This window comes from Chrysochloris asiatica, unplaced genomic scaffold, assembly GCF_000296735.1.
Source record: "Chrysochloris asiatica unplaced genomic scaffold, ChrAsi1.0 scaffold00205, whole genome shotgun sequence".
Lineage (NCBI taxonomy): Eukaryota > Metazoa > Chordata > Mammalia > Afrosoricida > Chrysochloridae > Chrysochloris > Chrysochloris asiatica.
Genome location: NW_006408723.1, coordinates 497962 through 509158, shown reverse-complemented (window position 1 = coordinate 509158; position 11197 = coordinate 497962). Strand labels below are relative to the sequence as shown.

General features: G+C 36.9%; 1 protein-coding gene across 1 annotated transcript in view; it reads right to left on the bottom strand.

The window, feature by feature from the left end:
* Window positions 1-11197, bottom strand: part of SPIN1 (spindlin 1) — a 113445-nt gene that overhangs the window by 8434 nt on the left and 93814 nt on the right. The window contains exons 3-4 of the mRNA XM_006872580.1: window positions 6596-6849; window positions 3607-3840 (exon numbers count right to left, since the gene is read on the bottom strand). Of these exons, the coding sequence (XP_006872642.1) occupies window positions 3607-3840; window positions 6596-6849 (488 nt within the window). The remainder of the gene's footprint in view (window positions 1-3606; window positions 3841-6595; window positions 6850-11197) is intronic.

The following is an 11197-nucleotide window of genomic DNA, read 5'->3' as shown; positions in this document are numbered from 1 at the left end:
CTCTTTGAAGAATGTTGTTGGGATTTGGATTGGGATTGCATTATATGTGTAAATTGCTTTGGGCAGTATTGACATTTTCACAATGTTAAGTCTTCCTATACAGGAACATGGTACATTCTTCCATTTTTGTAAGTCTTAAAGAGATATTTTCATGGCTTTTCAAAAAATTAAGCATAGAAATACCGTATGTTCCAGTAATTCTACTCCCAGGGAAATATTCAAGATTCTTTGAAGCTAGTACATAAACTGATCCTTTTACAAGGCAGTTCATAGCATTATCCACATAAGTTAAAGGATGATAGCAACTCAAGTATCCATCAAAAGATGACAGGATCAAAAAACACAGTACGTTTAAAAAAAAAAAAAAATGCCACAAATCAATTCTCATTCATAGACGCCACGTATATCAAAGTAGAATTGTATTCCACGGTTCATTTTTTAGAAACAGATTGTCTGGCTTTTATTTCGTGGAGGCTCTGGGTTTCCTTGAACCACCAACCTTTTTACTGTTATTGTTAAGTGTCGTCGAGTTGATTCTGACTCATAGTGACCCTGTATAGGGTTTCCAAGGAGCAGCTGGTGAGCTTGAACCACAGAAATTGCAGTTCAAACGACTTTGCAGTCTGACGCATTAGCCCACAGCGCCACACCAGGTTGTTTAATGCCATGAATTCAGGTCTGCCTCACAGCAATCCTATCAAGGGTTTCCAAGGGACAATTCATGGGTTTGAACGACCGACCTTACGGTTAACGGTCCAGTACCTTTATCCTACAGAAAAACACCAGGACTCTAGTGACTGAGTGCGTTAATTGTATGCAGCCCCAGAGATTCTGGGTACTCACATACAATGACTATTACTCTGCCATAGAGAAAAGTGATGTTCTGAGATATGCTCCAGAGCATGGATGAACCTTGAAAACATGATGTTGAGTGAAATCAGTCAGACACAAAAGGACAAATATATGACCCAACTCATACAAAATAACTCCCAGAATATGCAAATACGTATAGATCAATGTGTATGAATGGCTAATAAGGATGGGAAGGGAAGTGGAAATGGGGATAAGTTTTTGCTGTTATTGTTATGTACCGTGGAGTCGGTTCCGACTCATAGTAAGTAACCCTGTACAGGGTTTCCAAGGCTTTAAATCTTTACGGGAGTAGAAAGCCTTATCTTTCTCCCGCAGAATGGCTGGTAGTTTTGAACTGCTGACCTTGCGGTTCGCAGCCTGATTCGTAACTACTACGCTACCAGAGCTCCTTAAGTTTTTGCTTATGGTATTGAAGAACTTTTGACAACAGACAGTGGCGATGACTGTAGAATTTGGGAAATATAATGAAGTCACTGAATTGTACACTTAAAATGCAAAGTTCTGGATATTTTTATAATATTTTCTTTTATAAAAAGAGGAATGTTTAGGCTCTTAATAGGGTTTACAAGGAGCAGTTGGTAGATTTGAACTGATGACTTTGTAGTTCATGGTACAGTGCTCATCCAGCAGTATCACACCAAAATAGAAAAGTTGTTAGGTGTCACCTTGTCGGTACTGACTCATAGCGACCTTATTCACAACAGAACAAAACACTGGCCAGTTAAGCACCAATCTCACAATTGTTGCTACACTTGAGCCCATTGCTACTGCCATTGTGCCAATCCATCTTGAAGGTCTTCCTCTTTTTCACTGTCCATTTTACCTATCATGATGTCCTTTCTCCAAGGACTGGTCCCTCCTGATAATATGTCCAAAGTATGAGAGATGAAGTCTGGTCATCCTGGCTTCTAAGAAGGATTCTTGCTGAACTTCTTCCCAAACAGATATGTTTGTTCTTCTGGCAGTCCATGGTACTTGAAATATTTTCCTCCAACACCATAATGCAAATGCATCAATTCTTCTACAGTCTTCCTTATTCATTGTCTAACTTTCATACATATATGAGACTATTGAATAAACCATGGCTTCAGTCAATAATAATCAAACTGACATCTTTCCTCTTGAACACTTTAAAGAGGTCTTGTGCAGCAGATTTGTCTAATGCAGTGGGTCGTTTGCTTTCTTTACTGCTGCTTCCATGAGTGTTGATGGTTGATCCCAGCAAAATGAAGTCTTTGAAAACGTCAATTTTTTTCCTCCATTTATATGGATGTTGTTTATTGGTCCCGTGGTGAGGATTTTTGTTTTCTTTACAGTGAGGTGCAGCCTATACCAAAGGCTGTGGTCGTCTTTGGTCTTGATCAGTATTTTAAGTCTTCAATTTCATCAAGCAAGGTTGCCACTACCTGTGTATTTCAGGTTGTTAATGAGTCTTCCTACAATCTTGATGCCATGTTCTTCCTCCCCACTTCTCAGATTATTTGCTCGGACTGAATGTTGTTGTTGTCAGGTGCCATCAAGTCGGAACCGACTCATAGCGACCCCATGCACAGCAGAACGAAACAATGCTCGATCCTGGGCCAACCTCACCACTGCTGCCACCCCCGAGTCCATCAATGATGCCACCTGGCTGATCCATCGGACTGAATAAATATGGTGAAAGAATCTACCTGGCGCACACCTTTCCTAATTTAAAGCAATTCAGTGTCTTCTTATTCTATTCGAACACCTGCCTTAGTCTATCCTATGATTAGGATCCTCATGAGCACAATTAAATATTCCAGAATACTCATTTTCTGCATTGTCATCCATAATGTGTCATGAGCTATACAACTGAAAGTCTTTGTTTTGTCAGTAAAGCACAGGTAAACATTTTCTGGTATTCTCTGCTTTCAGCCAGATTTTCTGAAGCCAGGAATAGGCCTTATGAAATGCATACCCTTTTGTACTTTCCCCAGTGAACACTCAAATGGACTGTCTAAACACTAAGCCCTGGAAATATAGTTATTGACAATCCTCCCCCCAAAACAAACTCACTGCCATCAAGTCAATTCCGACTGAAAGTAACCCTGGTATTGCTTATGGTTTCTGAGACTGTAAATCTATAACAGAGCATATAATGTCATCCTTTGTTATTGAAAAGTTACCCGATTCACAATTTTCTGAAATCAGTATTCTCTAAAGTGAGGTTCAATTACCTACAGATAGAATGGTATAATGTCTGGAGTTGGTTTTAAAAAAATAAATTAGAGAAAAAGCAGATAAAACCAGACTAGTCATTATTTAGTAGCTGTTAAAGAGATGTCGTGATGCAGTTCAGCACTTGACTGCAAACTACAAGGATGGGCAATTCAAACCTATCAGATGCTCCTCAAAAACCTTATACAGGAATGCTATCAGTCGGAACCAACTCAACAGCACTTAACAACAAAGGAGGAAGAAAAATTTCAAAAACTACAACTAAGATGGAGTCCTGGTGTAGGATCAACAAAGGGTTGCTATATACAAGGTCAGCAGTTCAAACCCACCAGCTGCTTGCTCCTTGGAAACCCTATGCAAGGTTGCTATGACATGGAACCAACTTGATGGCACTTAACAACAACAAATGACTAAGACACAATGATCAGATAGCCCTAAAAATTTAATAGTTAAAAATCAGTAACCAAATATTTTGTTTTCACACCCAAATTCCTCTTAAGTAATAAAGAATCAAAGCTGTAAAAATTTACTTACTAGAATCAGGCATGATGCGAAGGTCACCTTCTTTATAGTCATCTAAGAGCTGGTACATGTACAAAACGGGATCTTTCTCATAGGTAATGTAAAACCACGTGTTCATTATAGGTGCGCGTGCTAAGACCATTCCCCTCCATTCATCTTTAGATCCATCCTCTGTCTCAAACATATGTTCCACAGCTTTGCCAATCATTGTGTCTGCCAAATGTGCATCACTGATTCGAGATGTAGCTGGGAATAAAAAACAAGAAACCCAATGTTGACAAATTGTTTCGCTGAATATTATTATTAAGACTAAACTTGTTAGAAACTTACTTAAAAATGTGTTCATGCAATGTGTTAACATCATCAGAATCACCCAGAGGGTATATTAAAAACTGCTGAACCATACATCCAGAGGTGGAGCCAAGAATTCAACTGCATTACAGGTAAGTGATGTCTAGGTTCCTGGAAATACTAATTTACTCAGTTCAATTCTAAAATTCAAAATGCTCTCTTCTACCTAGAAAAACAACTGTCTTTAAAAAAATAATCAATAGTCTTATTTTATTAATCAGTGCTTTTACTGCTATTGATATAGAAAGAAACAAAGAAAATCAAACTAGATTACTTAGTAAATGTTAACTCATACCTTAAGCATGATGGTTTTTTCCTTTAAGTATACAATAATTATTAAAAATTACACTGAGTTAAATCCCCTTGGTGCGGAGTATTTTTTAAATTCCACAGATATCTCCCTGCCAGAAGCTATCAACTTTGTAATCTCAGGACTCCTTTACATTCTTAAAACTTCTTAAGAACTGCTCGCCCTCCCCCTCCAAGATAATTTGCTTAAATAGCTTTTATCAATATTTAGTACTTTAGAAAAAAAGATAAATCAATTTAGTGAAAAATAATTACACCTAACAAAAAAATTTTAGCAGACTGTTATTTAACATTTTAATCTCTTCTTTAATGTCTAATTTAAAAAACCTGCTACATTTTCTTATCATCTACTTCTGCATTTAATGCGTTAAACAGAATACAGCCTCACAAAGAAAGACATGCTATTAAAAAAAGAGTGTCTGAACAGTCTTTTCATATAATTTTGAATATTCTGTGAAACTACAGCAAAATGCATTACGTAATATAGTTTCTTTAAGGTTAGTTACAATGCAGAATCTAAAACTCTATCAATAAATGTGGGCTACTCTTATTACATTAAAATCAATTAGTCAATCTTATACTCAGAATGGATCTTTTACCAGGGCAGGATTTGGTAACATCATGAATTATTCAAGTGGAAAATACTGTGTTTACAGAGTTATACAGATCTTCAAAATGGGTAGTAGAAAACCTTGCTGTATACTTGTGAAACAATGACAGTGAAAAGATAAATTACAAAATACTATGAAAATAGTTTTGTTCTTACAGCCTTCGGAAAGAGCTTCACAGAACTCCAAGGATCCACAGACCTCATTTTGGGCACCATTATTCTATGCTATTACCTCTGTGTAAGGAGCTCTGGTAGCACAGTGGTTATGAATTGGGCTGCAAATCTTAACTATCAGCAGTGCGAAACTACCAGCTGTTCCACAGGAGAAAGATGAGGCTTTTTGCTCCCGAAAAGATTACAGCCTCGGAAACCCTGTACAGGGTCGCTATGAGTCGGTTCTGACTCCACGGCACGTAACCACCACCACCACCTGTGTTTAGGTTGATTACCTTAGCACTCTCACACCCCTCTATATGCCCTTTAGCATAAAGAAAACATTATCAAAACTATAATCTAATGTACTACCTGAAGCAAATTAAGAAAAACACATTTTTTAATATGGAATGTAAATAAAAGCCAAATAATTTTTGTCATAAGGAAGAAGAAAGTACCCAAATTAAAATGCTGAAAATGTCAAGATTTATGCATTGCATTATTATCTTTGGTAATAATTATAAAGGTTCATATTTAAAGTTTTTCTTGAAAACTTTAACTACATTTATTTTATAAAGGCTGACAAGAACTTAGCGTGTTATTTCTAAGGGAAAGATTAACAAAATAATTCACTTTTGTGGCAAAGAATTAGCTTGTTGGGCGAACACGTAAGTCCTAAAAACACAGTCTGACAAAAAGAAGGGGGAGAATTAGACTACCTTCATCCTTAAAACGTGATACAAAAATTTCACTTCTAAGTTTTTGATATTCAATCTCTCCTCAAAGTCTAGATTTGCCCAAGCTTTCTTTTTTTTTAATGTTATAGATTTGTGAAGAAAATGATAAAAGGACAAGTCCTTATTTAAGCAATAGTAGCAACACTGTAATGACAATAAAACATTTCAAAGTAAATGTTTAGAAGAAAATCGTATTAATCTGATTGTATTCTACATGATTTAAGACTAAAACCAGTTGCTACTTTATGTTTTTCTTTATGCCTTATTTAACACGGGCAAGGGAAAAATACCACAGAAAATAAGTCATTCACATTCACAAGCAGTGTGTAACCATACCCTCAGGAATGGGTAAGAAGTGCTCATGTGTTCTGGCTGCTTACATCTTGGTTCAAAGTATAGACAATACATGTAATATGTGTGTATTGTCATTTATGTAACAAACAATGAAATAAATACAGATGCTAAAATAAATGCATACTTTTCTTAGACATTATAATCTAATGAATTAACATACAGGATGCCTAAGCTAAACATAGTCTTACCCATCAGTCCAAAGAACTGAGCAAAAATTCTAGAAATAATCAACTAGGAATTATTACATATGCATTTTAAACTTCTTGGGGGAACAATTTTATACATCTTCACGTTCACCACAGCTCCCTGACCTGTGGTTTTGAAATATTTACTCATCGATATTTGTGTATTTTAGGTGGCTAATTTAAAGAGAGATTATATTCCAATGGAAATAAAAATACCAGTAACACAAAAGAATGATAAAAAGCATCCATTTTCAACATGATTTTTAAAGGATATACTACACAAATGGTGAGAAGGAACTTACCAACTCTATCAGGGAGGACTTCAAGTGCAGAAACTCGTTCATCTTTATTAAGTTCTAGTCCATAAACACAGTCAAATCCATCGTATTTTATAAGATACAATGAAGGATTTACAGGAACCTGATCCAGAACTGTTCCTTTCCATTGTGTAACGGGTCCATTCCCTTCTTTCCACCCATGCTGAATTCTGCAGCCCACGATGTTCCGCCGGGGCTGGGAAACAGGTTTGCTGGGCCCCACACTGCTCCGATGTTTTCTGTATTCACACATATACAATGGATAATCTCAAGAGTGCATTTCTAGATGCCACAAAACTACTGGCTAGCATGTTCTCATTACTAACAATCCTAAATTATATACTAAAGTTTGCCACATTTATCTTTCAGGTGATTCAAGCCCTTTATGCTCTAGCCCTATATTAGTGTTATTTTAGAGGTGGGGAGGGAGAAACTTGTCTATCATGTGATCCTCTTATACCAACATGATTAACATGATCTGTTAGCAATAGGTGCTTTCTGTGCATATGAACTTTCTGGGTATATGTAGAAAAATTATATATGTATATTTAGAAAAATAATAGAAGCTCTTACTATTCAACACCAACTTAAACTCTGATATTCAGCCATCAGCTTTCTGAGTTTCCTTTAATTTAATCAACTTGCCATTATTCAGGATAATCAAAGAAAGAAAAAGACTAAGCTATGAAATATTTCTTTCTGGTATACACACAGAGAGAGCACAATGAACTGGAGCCAAGTGAATGACAACTGACACCAACATGACTTTATACACTACGTATCCATTTCAAGTGAAAAAGAAATGTGCTCGTCTCATGTCTAAATATTTCTGCCCCTACTAACTTAAACAGGATTAAGTTAGACATTTAACCATTCCATAAACTGGAGTCCAGGTTGGCTTTTATCTGTTGAATCATTACTTCACTAGCAAGCAGACGATGTAAGTTAAATACTTAAGTTATGATACACAATGCAATATTAAAAACTATTAGAGATACATAGACATACATTCTTTCTGGAAAAATCAGCAATTGAAAATCCTACATATAATTTAGAAACAATACACCCAGCCCATGATCCCAAAATAAATCTTTGCTTCATCTAGGAATGCAAAGACCCTGGACAAATTTTGGCTTGGAGGCAACCTGATGGTCAAAATCGACTTAATAGATGCTGATATGAGGGATCTTCAGAAAGTTGATTAAAAAAACTACATTGTCCTTTAATTCCAATTTCCCACAAACTTTTTTTTAAGTCCCCACATATATGCTACGGATGAAAAAGTCTGGACAGCAAAAAAGAATTCCCTTCCCAGTTTTAAGAGTACAAAACTCTCATTTGGTACATCTTGAAAAGAAGCAACTACTAACTCCTTGATATATTAAACATTAAAAAAAAAAAAAGGCAATTCATTATGGATTATAATATCTAAAACTTTAGTTACATAGATTTTAAGTAAGAAAAAATTTTTCTAAACTGGGTAAGTAAATTTATTGAGTCTGTGAAACAGGAAAACTGGTTAGAACAAACTATCAGGGCTGCCCCCACGAGGCCTTGAATTAGTGCATTTTTGTTATCTCCCCAAATCTCACAAAACAGTGCTTAGGATATCTAATAATACCCTTCCCTACTCACAGACAATATCACCTATAATACAACTAGGTGTCAGGGATCCTCATAAATTCCAAAATTCAGGCATCAAGAACTGTGAGTACAGCAGCCACATCAGTGGTACTGGAGACAAGTTAAAGGGATCCTTCCTGTAGTACTAAGAACTGGGGAATACCAATTCATAAAAAAAGTTGTTGTTGTTAAGTACCGTAGAGTCGGTTCCGATTCATAGTGACCCCGCACAGGGTTTCCAAGGTTGTAAATCTTTATGGGAGCAGAAAGCCTCATCTTTCTCCCATGGAACAGCTGGTATTTTCGAACTGCTGACCTTGAGGTTAGCAGCCCAAGTCATAACCACTAAGCTACCAGAATTAATTCACTCCAAAAGGAAAACTTCTCTATGTGGAGTGAAAATTCATAGCAAGCAGATCTGAAAACAACCAAGGCAATGCAAAGGGGGATTAAACGCAAGCTGATGAGAGCAGAAAATGCTGTATCCACCTAAGTTCTCAGGGCTCTTGGAAACACCCAATAAGACTCCATACCAGAAAGGAAGAGGTCTGCAATGAGGACACACTTCTGAGAAAAATAACCCAGTTAAGCAGTGCTGAAACATGAGGGTAAATGAGAGAGAAGTTCAGATACTCATGGGGTGTGGGGTCCAATAGAGGCAGATCTCAGAAAGTATGACAGAAGTGGCTATACAGGCCATATTTTTTTTTTAGCACCACAGGAAACAAAAGAAAACAACAACCTACCAGCTACTCCTCAGAAACCCTACAAAGGGGTCACTATGAGTTGGAATGGACTCGAAGGCACTTAACAACAACAAGCTAGGAAAGCTATCCCAGAATAATCCTGCCACTTAAACCAGAAGTTCCTTTTACAAGAGAGAAAAAGTCTATCTCATTTGCACAAGTCTCAGTAAAACAAAACCAAGAGACAGATGATCTGAATGATGCACTTTATAAAGACAATGAAAGTAGTGATGTGTCATGGAGTCGGTTCCAACTCATAGTGACCCTGTATAGGGTTTCCAAGGCTGTAAATCTTTATGGGAGCAGAAAGCCTCATCTTTCTCCTATTGAACCGCTGGTAGTTTCGAACTGTTGACCATGAGATTAGCAGCCCAACTTGCAACCACTACGCTACCAGAGTTCCTTACAATGAAAGTAGACTAGAAAAATATGCCCATGAAGTAGATGAGAACTATTACCTCATATTAAACAACAAAAGATAGTTAATAAGGAAACACAGATAAAAACATAAATGAGATGACTAGAACACAGAAAACAGACAAGGTAAGGAAAACAATTTGACAAGGCAAAGGAACAATTAGTTATCTTAGTATTTTTCAGGGATGAAGTTAAACTAGAGAATATATCAGCATGCAGATACCATGGGAGTACATGTGAAGGAAAGATTCTAAAAAAAAGAGACAGATGGGGAAAAAAGGATAATTAAAGAATGGCCCACAGACATAAAAGATAGGCAATGAAAATCCACTCCTCAAAAAAATCTGAAAATACTGAAAACTGTAATTTAAGAAAACTTAACCTATTAATAAAATACCTGAATGTACATAATGCACCACAAGAAAAACTAAACCAAAAAGACTGACACTAAGACATATCCTAGTAAAACAACTAAATTTAAAGAAAAAAAAAATTTTTTTTTTTATATCTTGGGGGGGGGAGGGCTGAAACATGTTTAAGGAAAAGAAAATAAGATCTGATAGTTATTTTATGTAATAATGAAAATAACAAATTAAGGTTCTCAGGGATATGACAATATGAGCAAAGGGTTTTATACCACAGTTAATTTAAGAACATAAAATATCAAAGGGAATATCATTCTCATAAATGCATCCAACAGAATTTATACGACATTCAGATAAAGAACTAGAGAAGTTTCATATAGTACTGATTCAAAACCACTGCCATCAACTTGATTCTGATTTAGAGAGACCTAAAATCAGGTTTCTGGGACTATAAATCTTTAAAAGGGAACAGACAGCCTCATTTTTCTCCCATGAAGCAGCTTGTGGGTTTAAACTGCTGACTTGTGATTAACAGTCCATGGTTACTGACAGTAAGCAATATTGTTTGTTGTTGTTAAGTACCATAGAGCTGGTTCCTGCTCACAGCAACCAGATTTCTAAGGAGCCCCTGATAAGCCTGAACCACCGACCTAGAGGTTCAAACCCACCTTGTAGTACAGCACATTAACCTTCAATATCACACCAGGACTCTAAGCAATAAATACATTAAAGTGTAAACTAAGACACAAGGTGAGGAAAAAAGACTGTGATATGCCCTAACAATATACACAGATTTAACTCAACTCTCAAATTTGGAAGTAGCCCTGGTGGCCCAATGGTTAAGTGCTTGGTTGCTGATTGAAAGACTGAAGGTTCCTGGAGAGAACAATGTGGAAGTTTGCTAATGTAAAGCCAGTTCTACATTGTCCTGTAGGGTGGCTATGAATTGAAACTGACTTGGCACACAATAATATATGCTCTCTGACAACACAGATTTAACTCAATTTTCCAACATGGAAGGAAAGAACACAGAATGCAAAACAGGCTTGTTGACTCCTGAAAGACAGCAGATGAGGTGGTCTTTGTGTTCTAAAACAGCCAGGCAACCCTTAAATCAGAGCAAGTAAGCAGAAATACACAGGTAAACTCAGGAAGGGAGAGGTGTAGGATACAATCAGTCATGCACATTCAGTGATTCACTCTATCTATATTGTTGTTGTTGTCAGGTACCATCGAGTCGGAACCGACTCATAGCGACACCATGCACAGCAGAACGAAACAATGTCCGATCCTGGGCCAACCTCACTAAGGCCACCACACTTGACGTCATCAATGATGTCACCTGGCTGATCCATCTCGTTGGGGGTCTTCCTCTTTTTCTCTGACCCTCCACCTTACCCAGCATGACATCCTTCTCCAGCGACTGTTCTCTCTGG